This window comes from Rissa tridactyla, chromosome 1 (assembly GCF_028500815.1).
Source record: "Rissa tridactyla isolate bRisTri1 chromosome 1, bRisTri1.patW.cur.20221130, whole genome shotgun sequence".
Taxonomy (NCBI): domain Eukaryota; kingdom Metazoa; phylum Chordata; class Aves; order Charadriiformes; family Laridae; genus Rissa; species Rissa tridactyla.
The window spans coordinates 165,247,605-165,269,258 of record NC_071466.1 but is presented as its reverse complement, the minus strand read 5'-3'; the positions used below and the strand labels follow the sequence as shown (position 1 = coordinate 165,269,258).

Genomic DNA, 21,654 nt, shown 5'->3' with positions numbered 1-21,654 from the left:
TATCCCAAATGTATGCAATACCAAAGTTATTGGTATTACCAAAATTACAATGTCAATAATACTTGTCCTATACCATACTCTGAAGCACCCGTCTAGCTCAGTCTGGCCCAGTATGGTCCAGACCACCTCAGCTTCTCTCTTGCATTGCTAAACCCCAGTCAAAAGTTGGACTGCACTTGTGCTCTGCAGCTAGAGACACTCCTGCCTAGCAAAGTGCTGGAGCAGAACAGAGCTCTGTGATGTGGGATCGCTGTAGACCTGTGTGTTCTCAGGAAGGCAATGAAAAGAAGTTTGTGCTGGAAAGGGGGATCCTGTGCATGAAGAGAAGCTGAGGAAAATAATGGGTCCCAGTACCATCTTGGCATGAAACTCCACCATAGGGTGGAGACCTCATTGACAGTTTCTTCTTCTTTCCTCTCTAGCAGGATACAGTTACAGGGGAAGGAAATAGAAGATTAATGTTAATCCCAATTCCCACTCTCCAAGAATCAGATGATAAACGTAAATAGCATGTCCATGAAAACCCTCCTGGCCAGTTACCTTGGAAGTAACATGAAATTAAGCCTGTCTGCTCTGTCTCGCTCTGCTTTGTATAGCTCTGTCCTTTCCTCCACCAGGTGCTCCAGGTTCCGGGAATATAGCTGTAGACGCCGGATCAGGGTATCCATGTAGCTTTCATTGGTCTGGCCATGGTAGTTACTGTGAATAACAGAAATACACGAGACAAGAAGAAAGGCTGATGGAAGCACATCGTTGAGAGAGACAAAAAGCAGGCAAAAAAGGAGCAACAGAAAACTTCTACAGTGTTTGACTTCCATGTAGTTAGAATGCAAAGCACCTTGAGTGCATCATTCTTTTTCTTGCTTGGAGGGCTTATGTGGATGAATTGCAAGTCTGTGATCCAGGCTTGTCACTTGGAGCTGGTAATTCTTAAAGTACCCTTAAATCACCTAGCCTTGTTAATATTGTCAACTCCAGGTTACCTTGGGTAATCCACATTCATTTGTAAAAAGTAACTGACAAGCTCAAATCCTGAGAGGAAGCTAAAGATAGTTGGTAGAAAATTGCATATAATGTTTAGGTGGGGACTTCAGACAGAAAGATAAGACAAGTTGGGGCTGCCTGTGTAGAAGACAGAACAATTCAATGAACGATTTGCAGTCCCTGGGCTAGTTTTGCTCACAAGATCCTACAGACTCCAGCCTACTAACTCCTGGAAGCAGAAGTATGGTTATCATGAGCCACTCAGAACCCCTGTTTGTCCGGGCAGCCTGCACTCGCCAGAGCAGTCTGAAAGTAGATGGGGCCAGGCTGACTGAAGAGTCAGATTAGTATTGTACCGAAGTGAACTTTAAAACCACTCTTACTTGAAACAAATCTTTATGTCAGGGATGCACCATCTTAGACTCCCCATGAGGAGAACACCGTGTTGCATGTGGCAAGAGGCAACCTCTTTGCTTTTGTAGGATAGAGGCTTAAGAGCTGAACCAGGACATCCTTCCATTCAGCTGCAGTAAGATTATTCGGTTGATACATTCAGTTATGCATAGTGCAGTTGTCCTTCTGCCCATGTCAAGTGTAAAATGATGTGAGTACTGTTGGGGTTTGTTGATGAGGAGAGCTTTAAAAACTGAGGGTCAATTTCCCAAGAGAATTCATTAAAAGCTCACTGTTCAGACATCAAAATAATTAATTCAGATCAAACTCTGTAGGAACAATGTAGCATTGGCCAGGTGAAGGGCCTGTATAAGCCAACAGGGTTTATTTGGCTATGGCCCTTATTTTCCCACAACTTTATACCAACAAAACCCTGTAATTAATACTTCTGCTGAGTTATAACCCAACACTTGTAGTCAGCTTAATTTGGGACCATCCAAACTCATTTATGGCACAACCCAGCTGGTCCAAACTTTCTAATCATTCGCCAAACATTTATGTGCAGTCATTTCCCGAAACTTAGACGACATGAGTCACTACCCAACTTTTGACTAGAGGCAGGGGGTGAATGTTTTAAATCTCTAATTATCCAGCTCGCTACTTTCACAATGTACCAATTTGAGGTATGGTGATCATCTTACCCTCGCTAAGCTAATACACGCATAGATGCTCATGTACACACATGTACGTATACGTACGCACGTGCTCACCTACGTTTCTTCCACAGAATAAAAGAGGATCTAAGTGAAGATGCATATTTTTTCCACTGACTGAATCATAATCACATCAGCTTACGTACTTAAAAAATATGAGCTTTCTAACACTTAGGAGGAGTTTGACTCCAAACTTAAGAGTTTCTTCATAAGAAACGGAGTCCCTGCTGCTCACCTGAATATTTTAGCCAGAGTACTCTCAATTTTCTTAAAGTCAGGCCTTTTCTCTGGATCTTCCTCCCAGCAGCTCTTCACTAGTGTATACACCTTCAAACAAAAATTTAAGGAAAGTCCACCTGAGTAATGGATACAGGAGCATAATGGTGCTAAGCAGCACTAGTTCATTAGGGAATTTCCAGTTACTCTTGACCGACAACATATTAAAATGTGTGACTAACTGTTTTGAATCTATGGTTAGGACACTCATTGCAGGCATCTTAAATTTAACTCTGTGGTGACTAGTGACATGATCTTAACTTGAATTTGCAATACATAAATGAAAGACAAGTAAATGGATCCAGTTATTGACATGGAGGTAAATGCTGTGGTAATTATATTTCCAATATCCTGAGTTTGGAATTTTTCTGCAACTGGTGATTCAGGCAAAAAGAATGGGGTTCATTGCTGAATATGTGGATGTCTACAATACAGGCATTTTCACCCGAGCAAGAAGCCTTAGGGGCTATAATCAGTGGAGAGAAGTGTATTTGAGACGTGATTCGTCCCATCTTAAAGATATTTAAAATAGGTCAGAAGAGTAGCACCATATAAGCGTCCATTTCTTTCCAGTGAAATCATTCTGATGAGTAATATTTCATTTCACTGGTAACAACTATAGAATACCGTTTTTTCCCATGAGGTTAGGGCATTTGGCATAAATTGTGCATAGCTTTCATCCTCCTATGGTCATGAGCTCTAGTTTGGCCAGGACTTCCACCACCCTTCACCCAGAAAATGGCTTAGTTAATTATTAGCTTACTTCCATGTCTCTTTCTCCCACTGTTTCCAAGGACAAGTCTGGTCGGAAGGGCTTCACTCCTTTGCCACTCTCCACTCTGTAAAGTTTCTCTAACACAGGAAAGAGATGCAAAGTTTTAAACAAAAAAAAAACACATAAGGACATTCCTTGTGGATAGCGTCCTATCTTACAAATTACTGTACAAACAGAAGCCTTGAAAACAGTTCTCTCATTTTTATGTGCATTTAACTTTGGAGCTTTTCTAAATATATGGCACGAGATCAAAATAGGCGGGCTTGAAAGCCCCTGAAAGCAAAAAGAATAGGAATGGACATGAGTATTTATTGGTCACGGTAGACATGGTTATGGCATCTTCCCAAATGAACGTTAGGCATTATTAGTGTGCCTCGCAGCATGAAGTATAGCTATAGTAAAAAACAATGTGAAAAGCTCATTGCAACTTGATCAAAAGGGTGGAGACATACAGCTCTCATCAGAGCAGTTCAAATGATCCTGCAGATGCTCGGCTTCCTTAAAACTAGGCTATCAATGTATATGGTTTAAAAACATCGCATTTGTTAACTCATTTGTACTCTTATTCATAAAATCAGTTCTATGAAAGTCATTTGGATTCTGAACATATCAGAATGCAGGCTGCATTTGCACATCTCAATTTAAGCACAGTTAAGTGAGAGCTAAAGCAAAAATATCTTTCTTTGTCCTTCTCCTCCAGACCTCAAGAGTTCCAGAGGGAGACAGTTAAAAACGAGAAGCACTTTTTAACCTCTGAAGTGAGAGAAAGAGAAACCGTAAGGGATCCATGAACAAGCATGAAACACATTTATTAATAATGTCTGATTATATTTGGGAGACAATTTTAGTGAAGGAAGCATATAGTGAGATGAGGAAGGTTTGTAATCGTGATGGTATGTGCAAGCCTAGAGCAGCTGGGGATGGCTAAGCATGTCCAGTGTGCATGATCACCCTAAAAAGATGCAGTAGCTTCCAGCTTTGTGGTACAGAAATTACAGACTAGAGAAGGAGCAGGAGACTTGAGTCTCCCAAATGCTATGGAGTGGAGAGACTCCTAAGAAGTATTCTGTGGGCTGAGAGACAGAAGAATCTGTGCGAGTCTTATGTATGCAAGAGGAATGTGTTGGATTTCCACGCTGTGCACGCCCCTGAGAGAGGAAGTAACAGCAACTGTTAGCAACACTGCAATTAGCCAGTGGCAGAAAGTAGTGGAACAAGGAGGCAGCTTGAATTGAGCATTGGTACATGGCAAGACGTCATAGTCTTGAACAGGGAATGAGGTGTTTCTGCGGAAGAGTGGAGCAACCAGCTGGCTTAAGAGCTGTCTCACAGAGAAGTCAGTGAAGAGAGTGAGAGACTATGATCTAGTTACTTCTATACATTAGAAATCCAGTTCTGTATGCCCATCGTCTTTGTGGGACTTCTCTTCTCTCATTAGTAGCAATATTATTGTATGTTACATTGATTGATACACATATTTGCAGGTTGAGAAAACTGGCTCACAGAGTACCTGAAAGTTGAGTTTAATTTTCCTAAGTTGGTGGATGGAGGCTAGATACAGGGCTTTTTAAACAACTTTTAAAAATCTGTCCACAGTCCTTGCTGCTGCCACTGAAGTCCTGGAGAAGCAGTTATATCACTTGTCCTGAAATATCAATATTATGTCTTCTAACTTCCAAAGATTAACTTCTGATAACCTAGCCATTGAAAGACTTCCTGCAGACATAAAAACCAAATGAATCTAACATGCAACAGGGACATTTCTTTGCCCATTACCATTGGCTCTAATTTGGTATTCTTTTCCCTCTTTTTATCTTAGATATTTGTAAATTAATGGTCGACCCAAGTTTGAGATACTCTCTTCCAAAGTTAGATGATGCCACAAACAAAATTCAAAGGTGTTTGAGTAGGTATGGTCTAGCCTCTTGCTGCCTCATCTTGGCTAATGAATGAATCCAGACTTTTAAATGAGGAGCCACTTCAGCAATATATAATAACACTCATTCCTTTCTATTACATGAAATTTGATGAACTGTTGAAACTAGGCTGAACACATTTACTGAAATTGCATAATCAAAAATCAAGGATAATAATACCAGAAGCCATTAAATCAGCAATATATATCGCAGACATCTACTAATACTTTTAAGGAAAAAACTTCGGGCAGAAAACAATCTCCTCACTGAATGGAAAACTTAAAATTTCAGCTGAAGTGTACACAGCAGATTTTTTTTTAAGTTACACTGAATTCAGACTTACCAAACAGGCTTCAGGCCCAGTAAATTTATTGCTGTCTTACTAAACATGCTGATACGTGTGACCATCTCCAGCAACCACACCTAGAGGTGCTAAAAATTCTTTCAGTTGGATGGATTAACCTAATGCTATTTGAAAGGGACAATCTTTCTAAAATGACAAAATGCAGTATTAAGAAACAGGTCAAAGTTAAAACAAGGAACCAGATTGTGACTCTGACAGCCAGGGTCAAACACAGAGGAGTGAGGATGCCACCACATGTTAGAAGAGCCCAGAAACACTGTGTCTGAGGCTAACTTAAAAACCATTAACATAACACAGAAAGACCGTAACTGCTGAACAAGCAGTTAAAATAATGTAGTTTGCTATGGATTTGCTTTGCAAGTCAAAATGAGGAAGAAAGATCATGGCTCTTTCCTTTCGCCATCTATTTTGGCGATATTTGTAAAATCCTTGCATTCATGAGAATGGTGCCTGCCTCTTCCCAAGAACAAGGAATAGGAAGACTTTTATTTTCTCTACCTTATCTTAAGCATGGAGTCCTGACGAGTTTGCTTGAAGGGAAACAGGAATTTCTAATCTCTTTTAGGCCTACATTTATATTAAAAAGTTGGTGATGTGAAATACTATGTTTTCCCAAGTATGAACGTAGATTTGCAATAATGTAGGATGATGAACATGCCCCAAAAGTTGTTCTCAAATATAACTCAGGAAAAGAGCTATTAGGCTGTCCAGCTACTGCTCTAGATGTTTTAACAAATGTGAGGCGGATCTATCAGAATGACTCAGAGGTAAAGGCAATGTCTATACTTGTTGTTGGTAACTGTCACTAGGAAAATCCCAAACCCACACATGCTTTTATGTCAGTTCTAATATATAATAATGCCTGCATTCCGGGAACTGGGACTGACTGGGCTGTTAGCCAGTCAAAAACAATGTCACAAAATGCACAAAATGGGGTTTAATGGATGCACTACAGGAAGAGATGCTTTTTTTTGACACAAGTTAAATGACTAAAGTTAATTTTGACTGGCTTGAATAAAGTCTGAATTGCCATTTTTTAAATGCCAACTGTTCTTGTGTCATGCTGCTGAGTATTTGTTGTTCTGTGTTGACATTGCTGATTTACAATGCCTGATATGAGTGAATTATTATATGTTGTGCACAACTCATAATAGAAAAACCTTTGTGGCCTTCGAATGCTACAGTAAGTCTGGACAGCGTTGTATAATTCCGTAATGCTGTGGCCAAGGTGAAGAGGGAGGAGAGAGGGCAAGAAAACTCAGTGCAAACTTTATTTACAGAAAGAATAAATACATTTGCCCCCGGAGTGAGATCCTTCAAACAGGCTCTTCATTCATCACACAGTGAAAGACGCAGCAGTTCAAGCTGCTGTCAGAGACAGTGCCTTTCACGAAACATGGAGAATGGGCCAGTTACAGCTACACCATCCCACAAGGCTGAAATGGAGGAGAAATCTATGGATTTACCTCTGCTGTCCCGGCAGTGTCCAGTGTAGAAGGTCTCCTTGCGTAGGATGATTTCTTGGGCAATGATCCCGTAGCTGTACACATCACCCTTCTGGGATACATCAGCATGACGGAGATGCTCAGGAGCTGTCCACAGGTCTGAAGATTCAGATGACAACAGGGGACAAGGTAAAGGGGGACGGGAGAGAGGTAACTGAAAAAGGGTGATGCTTCTCAGAGCATCCATTGGCTATAGTGGTATTTCCCTTTACTCTTTCCGTATCAAACCTAGAGCGCACTGCTAATGTTTATTTCCTATTTTAGCATTTTTCTTGAGAAGCTGACATTAATACAGGTTAGATAAACCTCTGATGTGGTAGTTCTCAATTGTCTGGGATTTGATGGCCCTGCTATTTTCCAGGGTCAATGCAAACCCTCACACCTCCAGAAAAGTTATAGCTATGGGCAACAGACTTGCTTCTCTTAGCTGCCATTCATGGGCTTCTTAGAAATAGCCTATGCATCTGTGTAAGACCAAGGAATGCCAGTGCTATAAAAAAAAAAAAAGCTGAACCGTAAATTATTGAGGTACATGCATGGAGTTTGTTATACAAGATGTCAGGTGAGAAGACTGTAATATTTCCCAGCAGCCTTGATATCATGAAGCTATTGAAATAATTCTCAAGTGCTTTTGAGCCTGACATAATATTACCTGCTTATAACCACTTTCTTCTACAGAAATTATTAATCTGTATGTCTAGTACAACAAGCACCATTGTACCTCAAAACCAGAACGCTGCCATGGTATGACAGTTTGTTATGACATGCTGGTGATTTATCATAACAGTGACCTGAACACAGCGACCCTGAAGACGGTGTTACGATATCAGGCTGCAACATCCAGCCACAATGAATCTGTAGATCTCTTGTGAAACAGAGGAAACTCAGTTTTCTGCAAGGAAAGAAATCTAGTAGCCAGAAATTTTGAGGCTGCTTGTGAAACCATTTATCTTAGGAGCAATGAAAAAAGAGAAATACATTACAATGTAATAATAATATACATTTAAATATGAAATTTGTATGATTAAGAATGAATAGAGAATTTACATTTAGGGCACTTTTCTTAGTCTTTTATGTTCTCATTGCTACTTTTGAGCATGTTTGTGTATGAATGTAAAAATTTTCTCTTAACTCAGTTACAACCAGTTTCTTCTCAGATCAAATACTACAGCTATGGCACTGTGGTGCTGTGCTTATTGTACCCCAAGCTCTACTATACAGATTCAGATGACATAATTTCAGAGGGGTTCATCTCTTACTCAAGATCAAGTAAGAAGATGAGTAGCAAGGAGTGCTTTATTTTAGAGAAATGTCCTATGAATATGAGATTACTAGAAAATTTAAAGAAAAGCTGTTAACATTATTCAAGTCTGATTGAACACATAGTGCTAGATTCCTACCTAAAGAATGAAAAACATTAAGGTTATCATAGCATATGATTACAGATTTTTTTTAAGGATGATCAGAGTCACAACTGTTAATGTTTAAATTAAATCACAGAGCAGTGTAGTAACACATGCATCTGATCAATGACAAGATCAAGCGGTGCTTAACTCCTTTTTTTCTTCACACAAGTTCAGCATTATTGCTAAAGAGAGCTGTTTGCATGAAGGCCTGGGATGCTGAAAATGTTTCTTGCATCTCAGGCACATGTGAAATCTCTGTTTTCTAAACTGTAAGTTGAAAATGTATCTTTCCTTTCCTTCTCACCTACACTGCTTGATTTCTTTCTCTATCTGCTAATAATTCTCTTTCATCATATTATTTCAGTTAAGACAGTGTTTTCAGATAGCATTTGTATGATGGCTGCTACATGAAACAAAATCACATTATGTGTTTTGTACTGTGTACAAGATGCAATTAGGCCCTACTGACTATGAACACAAGAAAATTCCATTGCATTGGAAAACATGAAGGAGAGTCCAATTGGATTCTGGTTTTACCTTTCCTTGGAGGCAGAATTGAATTACAGCCAAAATCAGTGATCTTCACTACCATGCGATTGTCTACTACACAGTTTGTGGATTTGAGTCGACCATGGACTTCAGTTTTGCTTGAGTGCAGGTAAGACATCCCCTGTGGTTGATAATAAAAGAGGAAGAAAGCAAGATTACATGTGAGACACTCAGCTATTACCAGACTCAACAAGAATGTGAAGTATTAGTGTAGTATCTGTCCAAGTAATTAAATGGCCTTCATCAGCAACGGATATGCATAAATCACAATTCCCTGTCATGGAGAGAAACCAATATTATTTTACAGAGGAGACTTTCCAAGATGACGGGAACTGTCAATGTTAAGAAATGAGGAGATGGATCATTAGAAGGATCATGTCATGGAAGACCATCCTTCCTCTTAGTTAACAAAAGTCTGACATAACATGTTGGGCTTTGATAAGATTAGAATACAATTAAGCAATTAGGAAAATTTATTTCCTCCCCCTGAAGTTTTGATTTCACTTGCAATAAATGCCTTTTTGGTAAATTTAGTACAGATTTGTTAGAATGTCACACAAAAAAGTGCTTCCAACTACGTGTTCATCCAATGGACACCACAGGTGTGAGAGAAATTGCTCTTTATGTCTGTATCATCTTTGGAGATTACCATACAGCAGAGGCTTCATTCAGAAACATTGCGGCAGATCCTCTCTAGCCCTCTGGGCTAAAGAGGGGTCAATGCAGAGAGTGTTAGGTGACGCACTAAGGCTTATATAAGGCAGGGGCTCAGAACAGACAATCATAAAGGTCTCTTTTGACCTGACTGATTATGGTTTTCTCTGTATTAGTCAATATGTATCAGCTATCCATGAGCTAAACTCGGAGGTGGGCACCATGAGGACTGGCCGATGCGGTTTCACCTATGTTTCCTGAGATTCAGACTCTTGACTCACAACGCAGACAGGTGTACAAAGGTGTGCAGTTTGCCCCTTTTTACTCATCGCCTCTGAATTTATCTCATTTAGTCGAAGACACTAGAACATGGTGTAATGATGAGAAGGGGCCAGCACTGAGGCATAGCAAGAAAAGAACATTGGTAAGTGGGCGTAAACTGAAGAAGGGAGTAGGTATGCTAATTTGCACCCTCTTGCTGTTATTTATTCTGTTTCATCTCTCTCTTCTGAACTACTTAAGATCACACCTACTTATAGCCTACTGCTGGTTGTTTTTCTTCCAATAGTCCTCTTTTCTGTAGCTCAGTATACGAAGCACAGTCTATATTCTTTGGAAGCCAGAACAGGTACGTCATATCTGTTTAGTTTCTTCTCTGAATGGTATTCCATTTAGACTCCTACATGTATAGCTCATCTTCTTGTACAATAACTGGTAGACAGACTTTAATCAGGGTTACATAGTTCATGTGGTCATGAATACACTGTATTTCTCTCCTTTGGTATCCATAGGTGGGAACAGATTACTGAAACATGAGCTGAGTTTTGGGCAGAGTAGATGTATGTCTGAGACACAAGCAGCCTGCAAGAGATGCAATCCCTGGAGAATGTTGTCGGACTGGTTATCCTGGACGTATCTAGACCATGCCAAAATTTAGAGACTGTGCACGCTATACCCAAGGAACACATTTCTTGATTAAGCAGCTTTTATCACGCAGCCCTGATGACACTGTCCAGGATGTTTTGCCTGCTTTTGGTCCTATTTCCTCCAGCTGCACCTCCTTCTGACACCTGCTTTCATCAGCCAGGAAATATACCCATTGCTACTGCAGAATTCCTAATCAGTTTCAGCATCAAATGGCAGAGAAAGGTAACTTTGATTTCCTTATACCAGGGCTTTCTTGTTAACAGTTTCTGGAGGCAGAAGTCTTATAGATGTGACTGATAAAATTTTCCTCTTTCCTTCCAACTATCCTATGCACCTACCTGAAAACAGAAACAGAGAACCTATTAAGAACCTAGGATGTGATTTTCAAAATTTATAATGACTTTCAGTCCAGTACTCCTAAATCCTTGAGGCATTCTTGTAACCTCTGCTCTGAAGCTCTGAAGCTTTAGTTCTGACTGAGAAATCCTTTTCCTGACACAGTTTGCACAATATCCTGCAGCAGCCCCTTATTTAATAAAATGTGTTGCAACAACAGTGTATGCACTAATAACTGCAAGGCTTGATTACTGCAATTCCTTCTTAGCAGACCTTTCATCAGAGCTCTTTGGTCACGTGTAACCAAATCCATGTAGCTACAGGTGGTGCCATCAGAACTAGAGACAGCAAAGATAGAAAAGAGAAAAAAAAAAAAAAAGAAAGAAAAAAAGTAAATGAGTAAATGGAGCAGGTTTAGGGTGTCCCCTTTGCCTACCCCACCTCTTCTAGTGGACAAGAGGATGCTCTAGGAATAGTCGCTGCTTGGCTAGCTGTACCAGGGAACAGAAATGATACAACCTTCTCTATTCAGAAACACTGATGCAGCAGCTTCTGTGCCAGATGAAGAGTAGGCGAAGTATGAGGACTACTCTTTTTTCTGCTTGGGAAATGGAAAACAACAAGGTGTAGGAAAGTGGTGGTGTGGAGAGGGAGAAGCATATCAAAAGGAAGGCAAAGGAACTGCAGGAGATGGTCAAAGGGATTTTTACAGCCTGGAGACCTGAGGCTGGGCCTGAAAAGGGCAGCTGCTCAGATGAGAGAAACTGGAGCTGAAGAGTGATGAAGTGACTTATGTAAAGCAAGAAGCCATTCAAGTGAAACTAAGACAGGGTGCCTGGAGGTTGAGAAGCTGGGATTTGGGAAAAGTGATACAAGAAGTTAATGGAGATGTCTAGGTCCCAGAGGCTCCACGACAGCATCAGGTCAAGGAATAGGAGAGACAGTAAGTTTCCTGATATTCCTAGGTACATACAAGTGTTCAGAAAGATTTTGTGAACTGTCTCTACTAACACAGCTAATAATGCTCAGGAGTCATTCCAGAGAACAGATGTGGTGCGCCAACCATCCTCAGACTCCATGTCCCGTCCCCATTACCAATGGTGCAGGGAACAACTGACTGTGAAGTCCCGGTTCCAGTGCAGTCACTGGGCATTTGGATTTCTCTCTCCATTTTGTAAACAGAACCAGTACTAATCCCTATTTTCTTAGGAAACATCTGAAGGTGAACTGCAAAGGGTTAAAAAAAATACCATGGGTTTTTTATATGCTATAAGGAGGAAGGGAAACTCCACTGCTGCTATTTAAAAAGAAACTTAATGCTGAACGTTAACTGAACTTGAAAGTCATTAACAAGGCCAACAAACTGTGACAATTTGGATTAAGGGGTCTTTAATAAAGAGCACAATTTTCAGTATCTCTGTAGAACAGACACAGTGGAGTCATTCATCGTGGAGACCAAATCTGAACTGATACATGTAGGGAAATGGGAGGACTGTTCAACTGCAAACCAGTAATAGGAAAAGGAGAGCAGTTGACCACTAGCAAAAAGGCAGAGGTAATTCTCTACATTTCCCGTAGCAGTATAATAAATAATTACACCTGTGAATTATAAAGGTTCCTTAACTACCAGCTGAACAGATACAAGTGTCTAATGTAGAATAGAATTTCCTTTACTGTTCATATGGAGTCGTCCTACCACAAGGACCTAAAATGTTGGAAGCTACTGAAAACCAGTCTAGGTTTCTGTACAGGATGAATTTCTTCCCTCTCGAACTGCCTGAAATGGAGAGCTCTAGTTTCTAGTTTCTCACTCTAGTGAGTGAGAAAATCAGGATGCGAATTAAACAATTTATTTATAAAAAGTTTATCCTGTCTCTGGATACAAATTGGAATAATTCCGTCATTTTGAAAAACCAGTTTTCCCTTATATTCCTTAGCTGAGGACAGAGAGCAGTGTGTTACGCAGCTCTTGTGACTGCGCAGACCCTACTAATCAAAGACACTGGACAACAGATTGTAACCTCTGATCTTTGGGTCACGTTTCTTTGGGGCATACTTTATTTGTTTATTTATAAATAGCCCAACCCCTCGAGTTTGGGAGCCACTTGCTCCTCCTGCCTCATATCCCCAGAGAAGGGAAGAGTGGAAAGGCATACATCCTCTAGCAAGGAGAAGAGAAGACCCTGAGAGCTTGCCTTCTCCAGAGGATCCATTTTGCAAGACAGGACAGGTTGATTAACATTGCACTGTCAGCAGCCCGCTTACCTTGGCAATATCGTACATGACGGAGATTTTAAATTCCCAGTCCATGAATGTGCCATCAGGGTAGGAGATTTTATCATTTAAAACATCCTGTGAAGAGAAGAAAAGAGTGGTTATAAACTGCATCAGGGAAAAGGGAGAAGATGAGATATGGGTATCTAAATCACACAGCCTTTCAACCAGCGACTGAATGAGGTAGCCCTTCATTTTTTATAGGGACTACGTGCACTAGAGCAGGAGTTGACTCAGAAAACAGGGAATATGAAATATATTTTAGGTTTGCACAGAGCTAGAAAACTGAGGACTCCAGAAAAGAGGGGTTTGTGTAATTAAAGGTAAATAGTGAATTTGCTTTTCATGCTGAGTCTTTAATAAAGCAAAATAAATGAGACAGAAATGGGCAAGGTGTGCAAAAAGAAGGGAAAGGAATTTCTGTGGCTTGTCCTCACAGTCCACTTCCTACCAATTTACTCATGGCCTTATAAGTTCAAAGTAGACTATTCCTTTATCTTAAAGTGCCAGTCATTCACAGTTCTTCCAGCCACTATGACTTCTGTTGCTAAAAGTAAACCTCCATGAGTATGTCAGTTTACAAGAAAAGAACTAGAGACAGAGCTGTTGTTTTGCTGCCTTGCTGCAAGTTTGTACCAGAGACCACTGCTGCTGATAAGAGTCTAAGAACTCAGAAGCAGAGACAACGTGTACCTGCAGAAGAGCTGATGCCACCATTACTTCATGATTAGCACTGAAATAATATGGTAGTAATAAACCATAGGTCTTTCCATAACTCTTGCCAGGCATCAATTTACCATTTCTTTTTATAAACAGAAATGAAGGGCTGTTGTCCCTTACAGCATGGGATATGCCATATTCCAGCATCATACTGTTTGTCCCTTATTAATATAGAATATATTCTTTTCTCTGTCCTTTCGCAGTCTGTGTGCAGCGTGGGGTCCATGAGGGCATCAGCAGAGAAAACAGATACAGCTTAGAAAATAAAGAAAAACTCATATCCTCTATGCTCCTGATAGGGGACACAATACAAATGCTGGCTGTCGCTGTTGCCTGGGCAGAGCTCTGCCTGTGCTTTTCCTTGCTTGCACCTCACCTCTGCCTGCTGAGAACCATCAAACTGATGGCAGCCACAGCTGCACCTGGGGAAGGCTAGAGAGAAACAATCAAGGGGGAGGGAACCCAGAGTCAGAAACCCGCCACTACTTGCTCAGTCTGTGGCTGCTGCATGAGGGCCAGAGACAGAAATGGGGATTTTTTTTTCTTACTTTGAAATTTCAGAATTTGAGGGTGGAAGGAGACCTGCAAAATTATTTACCCGCAGAGAACCTCTTTCGCAGTACTCAATCACCCCAAAGATCATGGCGTCTATCTTCACAGTGCCATAGAACTTGGTCAGGTTGTAATAATCAATCTGTAGGAGCTAGAGCAGAAACACTGCATATTTTTAAAAGGAATCATTGTTAGTACAGAAACACAGGTCAAGGATACTTGTGTGACATGGCTTTTTATCAGGCCCCGATAAGATGTATGAGTTTCCTTTAAACCAGTGTGTACTAAGCCACCAAGTGAAATACTTGAAGACATTAGTCATTCCTGAGCCTTCTGGATTAGGGAGATAAGAGTGGCTGCTGTTGGACACTGACTACAATTTAATTCCAGAGCCCACTCCATTATTGCCTCCCTACTGAAACCTCCCAGTTGACCAGAATAGCCATTATGAGTGACAGAATGGTGTGAATCAGTCAGTAAATGAGCAAGTAATAAAAATTTAATGATGCTGCATGATATTATGGACTTTGTCCATTTATATAGACAACTGTAGTTTACTTTGATGTATTTTTAGAGCTTATTGAATCCGCAGTATAGCTGTGTTGTGTAAAAAGGAAAACTATTCATTCAAAAAAGATGCAGTACTGCAGCCAGATTCATCTCTCATGTTGGAATAGTCTGTATGCACAAGTCAGCAGAGTTACTTATATTTAAAGAGCTGCACTTGGCATTCAATAATAAGATTTAACTACAACATTCTGCTACTAATGAATTAGCATGATATAAGCAAAAAGAGTGCATTGCCTTTTAGCATGAGCTATAAAAGTGTATTTAGCAAGGCCGAATGACAGAGCATGAATTACTTCATTCATCCTCAGCTTCACTGGCATACAGTTCAGGCTCTGAACTGGTGATGAGATCACACACACAACGAGAAAGTTCATCAAGCAATAATATCCTTTGAGGAACTCATTACCCGTCCACCTCACAAACATCCACAAGCATATGGCTGTTGGAGTTGACAGTGGAAAGCAATGACTTCACTCATAGTGCAGCGTCCAGTTGCTACATGCAACAGTTACCTTGTTCAGTTCTATTTTTTGCTTCTCTGAGAAATTACCATCGCTGTTTTTGAAATCCTTTAGGATTACCACCTGGAGAAAAAATAAGTCGGGGGAAAAATCGTAGGTTTAATACAACAGCAATTCATCCTTCTTTTCCAAGAAACATCCATACAACAAAATACTACAGAAACATCCACCTACAGCTTTGCTATTGGAGTTTCAGTTAACTAACTAATAAGTACCGGAGTTATATTTCCTTCAAAAGATTTGCCAGGTAGGTAAGAACTCTTTAGAATTGTCAATGATGCAAATGTTAACTCAACATGAATATATCTCAGTCAGGCCGATATCTCTATGGAATGTACAAGAATTGCCATGTAAATGGCCTGTCCTCCATTAATCCGTTAATCTCCTTGGTACCAAAATGTATCCGATTCGTAGTCCCCCTGTTTCTGCTTCTGCACTTCTGGACTAGGCTAGGAGTTCATGGAGTCTAATATGTTGCCTCCTGTCAGGAAGCAAAACGCAAAGCACTGATAGGGAATAAATGGCTTATTTCTTCCATAAGGTCAAGCCATTTTGTAAGGTCAGGAGAGGTGGAGTTATCTCTGGAGAGGAATGACCTCCTCCCAGAAAGAGCCCTCCTAAGCCCAGGAAGGGAGCATGGACACTGCAGTCAGGTTACCTTCTTGTCATATTTGCCTTGGCGCAGTCTTTGGGTGGAGTCACGTCTCTTATCTTCATCAATCTGAGAACAAAGAAGAATAATTAACTTGCAATTATCACCTACCTGCCACTTGGCAGGTCCAGAGAGCTAAGTAATGCCAGTGTGTGCCACACAGAGAAGCATAAGCCTCTCTCTCCAGGGAGTGCCACTACATGCCACAGAAAGTGTGGTACATCCATGCCTCTCCCACAGCTGCCGGGCCCTCCACCTGCTGCTTTCATGCTCTTGGGCACTACAGAGGCATAACAAAGCACAGGGAAATAATTTGTAACAGTGGTGGTGTGGAAGAGACTGGAAATCAATACCCAGCACATTCATCCATCACAAAATGAGCTTTACTGTTGGGAAACAGATACATTCTATTAGAGAGCGATAGATGTGGAATAATCTCTTTTTTCTTCAATATAGCAAGCGAGGGTTAAAAAAAAAAAAATTAATAGATCCTAGTTCTACCAGAGCCATAGCCTGCAATGTAGTCAGAGCATGCCAAAACGCCAGTATCGATAGTCTTTAGAAGGCAGAATCCAAGATCCAGCTTCAGGCATTGTGCGTCTCTTACCTTCAAACTAACATGACTTGTCTCACTGGTCTCCAGAGGCAAGATTTCCTCCGGCGGTATATGGGACCATTTCTTCCTCCGACGCTCATTATCTCTCCTGTACTTCCTGCAAAACGAGTGAACTCATTCAGAATATCCTCCCAGTGAACCGAAACACACAACAGGATTAGGACAGGGAAGCTTCCAGTGTTGGGATGACACAAGGATGGAGTGTTGAGTGGGCAAGGCTTGAGCACAAGCCCTGTGGCTCTTGTACAGTTTTCCAGTTTGGGGCTACTCTAATTCCTCTAGCTTTGGGAAAGCCTAAATGCTCATTCAATTCCAGAGATGTGGCAGAAGAACAGAACAGATTTAGCAGAACAACTGCTAGGCAATTGCCAGAGTCTCAAGGGAGGTCAGAACAATTTAAAGCACAAAGGACTGTCTGGATTTTATATAGTCTTCTCCTCTTTGTTATTGAATGTACTCTGAAGGAAGGTCCCACAATCAAGTGCAAGCCAAAGGAAGTCCTGGCATCAATGCTGGATGGTAAGAACTGGTGTGAATACAATGCCAGGACAGGAAGTAACAACAGTGTTGAGATGAGATGCCTTTTTGTGTGTGTCCCTCATATTCTGCACATTTTGTAAAAATGAGGGAAGAGCCATTGGAACAGGGAGGAACAGGGAGAAGGAAACTACTGTCTCCCAGGGAGACTTCTACTTCTCCCTTGATTATTAACCTGACATAACAACGCCATGGATGCAAATCCTACTTGGCATATACTAAAGAGTTCACACTGAGGGCAGCCACCCAGGTATGTAAGGTAAGATAATGAATGGCTCTTCAAGGAGAGATCAAAGGCATTGCCCTAGGAGGAAAACTGTTCAAGCACAAACAGAGAGCCAAAGGGGTTGGTACCTTAGAATCAGCAAAGAGATGATCAGAACCAGAATCACAATTCCTGTGAGTGTGAAGACAGCAATGGTCAAGACGTGTGGGCCTGCAGAAAAGAAAAATTGAAAAATAAACAACTTGACAGAGGACACTGAGAAACAATATTATATTTAAGAAATTACCCTCACCCGCGCATGTGCAAGTCACAGTTGCTGAGCAGGGATATTCTTTGGTCACATCCAAATTGAGAGGCTTTGGTAAAGTCCAGCACTGCCTAGAGATAACAAGTGCCTGCCTCTCACTGCGGGATGAAGCATGACCCAAAGCAGTGCAGTCTTACCTCCCCACCTGAGGCATGGGCGCTCTGTAGGGACACCCAGGTGGGAGATGAATTTAACAGCACTAAATCTCACATCAGCTCAGCAGGAGGGTTTTCAAGTGTCCTCCTCTTTAAAAACAGTTTAGGATAGTCCAGGAATAAACCTGACTTTTCTTAGTAACCACATTTTAGAAAATGAAGCAGACAAATTTCTCCTTTCAGTGACTTCTTAAGAGTCGATGGTGGAGGCAAACCTTAGGTACAAATCTCCATGGGATAGGGATGTAGATGGGGAAAGCAGTTGACCATTTGTAATCAGAGTCACTGGCAGGCAGGAAACATTGTTTGCCCCCAGTAAACTCAGGGCTTAATGCAAAATTGGCTCTTCATTGACTTCTTTGGAATAGGCTTTCTCTGAACTGGGGAACAAAGGTTTGGTCCCTACGGCTTTTATCATTAAACCCAATACTCAGTGATGACTTTCTGATTCAAGGTTTATAACATATGTATTTTCCTTTCCAGTCCTGCTGGGTACCCTCCCAGTGAGAAGGACACACCTCTTCGACAGTGAATTTTCCACAACTACCCATACCTATGTCACTCAGAATCTTTACTGATATAAGTTGCTTCAGGATAGGATACACCTGAAGATCACAGCTTCCACTCAGAATTTCAGCTGATACAGAGTACAGCCACTTATGGATTTGAAAGGCATTTCTCAAAGAACTTGTTATTCTGGAAGAGGTCAAAATGAAAATCATGGTACAGCCTTTAACATACACAAACTTTTTAACATGTTGCACCTGGGTTCTCCCCTTATTGGCCCAATTGTTTAAAGTGATGCTGTAGTTGTAGACAGAGCTTTGGAGACTCTGAACTCATTTCTGAACATGTCTGCAGACACTGTGTTGGGATGACAAGTGGTACTGAGTGGACTCTACTTTTCAATATGAAATTCATATGCTAGAGAGGGAAATTAATCTGGTGCAGCACAAACCTGCCAGATTAGTGTCCTCGGAAGCTGCCAGGTGCCAAACAATTTGAAAATCAGGCTGCTCAGGCATCTGAGGACTTAGACACAAAATCACAGAGCACACAAAGGTCCTACTCCTGAGCAGACAAGCAGAACTGTTGAGGCTGGGAAGTGATTATTTAAGGTTGTCATTTTGATTGTCTTAATGTCGAAAAGCGAACTGATACCTGTCTTGGGTCAGTTCTTGAAGCTCAGGGGTACTGGGAAAGAAAGTTGTGGCCACCAACTTCCTTTGAAGAGCAGCAGGCCATTAGTGCAGAGCTTCGTGTGGTGGCCACACGTCTAGAGCGTACCTGCTCTACTGAGCAAGTGTCTCAGGCAAAGAAGGCAGAGGAGAATCTAGTTTCGCAGATTGCCATGTTGGTTCTGGATAGTAAAATAGCTGCGCTACTCAACCTTCCTGAGGCTAATGCACTTCTGCATGTGCCCAGAAAAAGAAATAAAGGCACGCAGGAAAACAATAAAGTGTAAAAATGAATAAACAAATACAAAGCAGCAATAGACACACTAGCTGCCTCCAGAATCAAACACCAGCTGGGCAGGGATTTTGAACATGCCAATGTAAGTGTCTGCATCTGACATAGAATTGAGTTTAGGAACTCTGGATCTTGGACCCAGCTTTCTGGCTTTTATTTTTACTCTGTGTAGCACATCTCCTCACCTTCTTTCTGTGTGCTCATCTCAGCATCAGTTTCAGGGCCTCCTAGTAACTTACTATTCATCTGCTCTCCGTTGAAAACTGTTAGTACTAGGCTTCCCTCCACCAAGGAAGGACATTAAGTTACCGCTATAAAACGACATATACATGAGAATGTGCAAAGCCATTTCCTACGAATTCTGTAAAACTTAAGCTTTGTGAATAGTGGCTTGCAGCTTAACAATCAGCTGATTGAAGTTGCCCAGGGAAGTGCTGTGGGTCCGCGACTTCCCGTTCCTGAGGCTCTGCTACCACCTCCTGGATCTTGGTATCATAACACACAAAGGGAGAGTGCATCACAAATTAATTGTCTTCAGCTCTTCTGGAACCAGAAACGTTTGTGTATTGAAGGCTGACCTTATCCGTGTTTAGAGTGAGGGTTCAAACTTTCTGAATAATGGAAAAATGTGGATGAAGCCCCTTTTTTTAAGGAATGCCAGGAGGAAAGAGGATAGCAGAACTGGGTTGACTGTTCTCAATTACAGCTTAGGAAGGATCAGGGCTCTGGTTGTTGCGTTTGTTCACCTCCTGGAGGAAAAAACGTATTTTTGGTTGGAAAGTTTTGACTGGCTTTGTCCGTACTTAAAATTACTTAAACTTTGGCAGTAAAAAGTTGCCATTTGTGGGAATATATTTTTTTACAGTCACACTGAAGGAGGGCTTATTTTTTAAAAAATGTGAAAACAAATAATCAAGTGCCTGTGGGAGGTGGTTTTAGCTTGGCCACAAAGTCAGGCCTTCGTTAAACATTGAATGTTAAGTTACTAGTTTGTAGCCACTGGCTTTCTGCAATTCCCAAACATTTTTCTTTTGGCCTTGTACAGCAGCTTCAAACAAGGATGTATTCAGGGGAATCTTTAGAAGATTCAGAGATCATCTGACAACACAACGTGCTGTGGGGACCAAGGGATGAATGAGAATAGGACTGGAGCAACACTGAGAAGGCTGGGACCAAGCAGCAAGCCCTAATTTGAAGCCATCTGATTTACTTTACTGAGGAATAAAAGTGTTTGAATTCATCCACCACCTTACTGTGAATGAACTTTTAGTTATCAGAATGTCTTTGTTCCTCCAGTTATTGGTTTGCATTGTAATATTCCCTAGAGGAGGTAAGCAGTACGGAAAACTAATGGAGGCCTTTAGCAGAGACCATTAACAGCAGCACCTTTGGACACTCACAGATGAGAATGACTCAGGTGAAAACTAACCCACTGTTCACTAACCCCTGCAACCATCGCCACTGCAATAATTTTTATCCTGCATATCATACCCTGAAGAATACACCTTTCCATTGCCACTCACCATGTGGCGGCAGCCTACCTGGGGAAACAATCCCATTCTGCTCAGGCTGGCAAGGCTGTACTCTGCTATGCTGAATTACAAGGGGATTCAACTGTTCTACCCAGGAGTCACCAAAACCTCAAAATAAAAGGTGGTGGTGATTTCTGGGATTTCAGATTTAAAGTTTGAGTGGAGCTAGAGTAATAACCTAGTTTCCCATTGTCTTTCTGCAAGGAGCCAGCTCATCTAAGAGACCCCTCCAGAGAAGCACCCTGAACCTGCACAGTGCTGTGTCCTCTCCCCAGCTCCTTGCAACAAGGATAAAGGGGCAAGCAGAAGCCTCCATGCTGCATCAGCAATAAAAAATACAGAGTCAGATAACTTATCATAACCTTAACTCTGCTGCCTTTCCTGAACAGCCTCTCAAACAATTCACACCACCACCATCTTCTAGTGAAGGTTTTATGTTTGGGAGCTAGCTATCTCTTCCGAAACACGCCATGGTATTCCCCACAATCATTGGCACCGTATGGAGGCTATGAAAGACTTAGTAACACCTAAACAGAAATGCAGGTTTAGAACCGGGCTGGATGCAGAGAACATGAGGGGCTGGGGCGGGGGAAGGAAAGATGCTGTTCTGCTCCCAGCTCCTGGCATCGCTGGCTGGGGACAGTGTGCAGGTAATGTGCTGGATTGCACAGCAGGTAGATTTTTAGGACTGTGCGACTTATCTTCGAGGAAGAGGTAGGTTTAA

The 21,654-nt window shown here is 41.4% G+C and overlaps 1 protein-coding gene across 3 annotated transcripts in view; it reads right to left on the bottom strand.

Annotated features, from left to right (window-relative positions):
- The window catches only part of GUCY2C (guanylate cyclase 2C), a 43,023-nt gene that overhangs the window by 6,166 nt on the left and 15,203 nt on the right, over positions 1 to 21,654 (bottom strand). For all 3 annotated transcript variants that reach the window (XR_008468002.1, XM_054211338.1, XM_054211352.1), the window contains 11 exons: positions 17,595 to 17,676; positions 16,695 to 16,800; positions 16,094 to 16,156; positions 15,427 to 15,498; positions 14,391 to 14,495; positions 13,064 to 13,150; positions 8,870 to 9,002; positions 6,888 to 7,025; positions 3,130 to 3,218; positions 2,326 to 2,417; positions 541 to 699 (listed from right to left, as the gene is read on the bottom strand). Coding sequence is in view for 2 of the 3 variants with exons in the window: in XM_054211338.1 (XP_054067313.1) it covers positions 541 to 699; positions 2,326 to 2,417; positions 3,130 to 3,218; positions 6,888 to 7,025; positions 8,870 to 9,002; positions 13,064 to 13,150; positions 14,391 to 14,495; positions 15,427 to 15,498; positions 16,094 to 16,156; positions 16,695 to 16,800; positions 17,595 to 17,676 (1,126 nt within the window). In the remaining variant the exon portion in view is untranslated. The remainder of the gene's footprint in view (positions 1 to 540; positions 700 to 2,325; positions 2,418 to 3,129; positions 3,219 to 6,887; positions 7,026 to 8,869; positions 9,003 to 13,063; positions 13,151 to 14,390; positions 14,496 to 15,426; positions 15,499 to 16,093; positions 16,157 to 16,694; positions 16,801 to 17,594; positions 17,677 to 21,654) is intronic.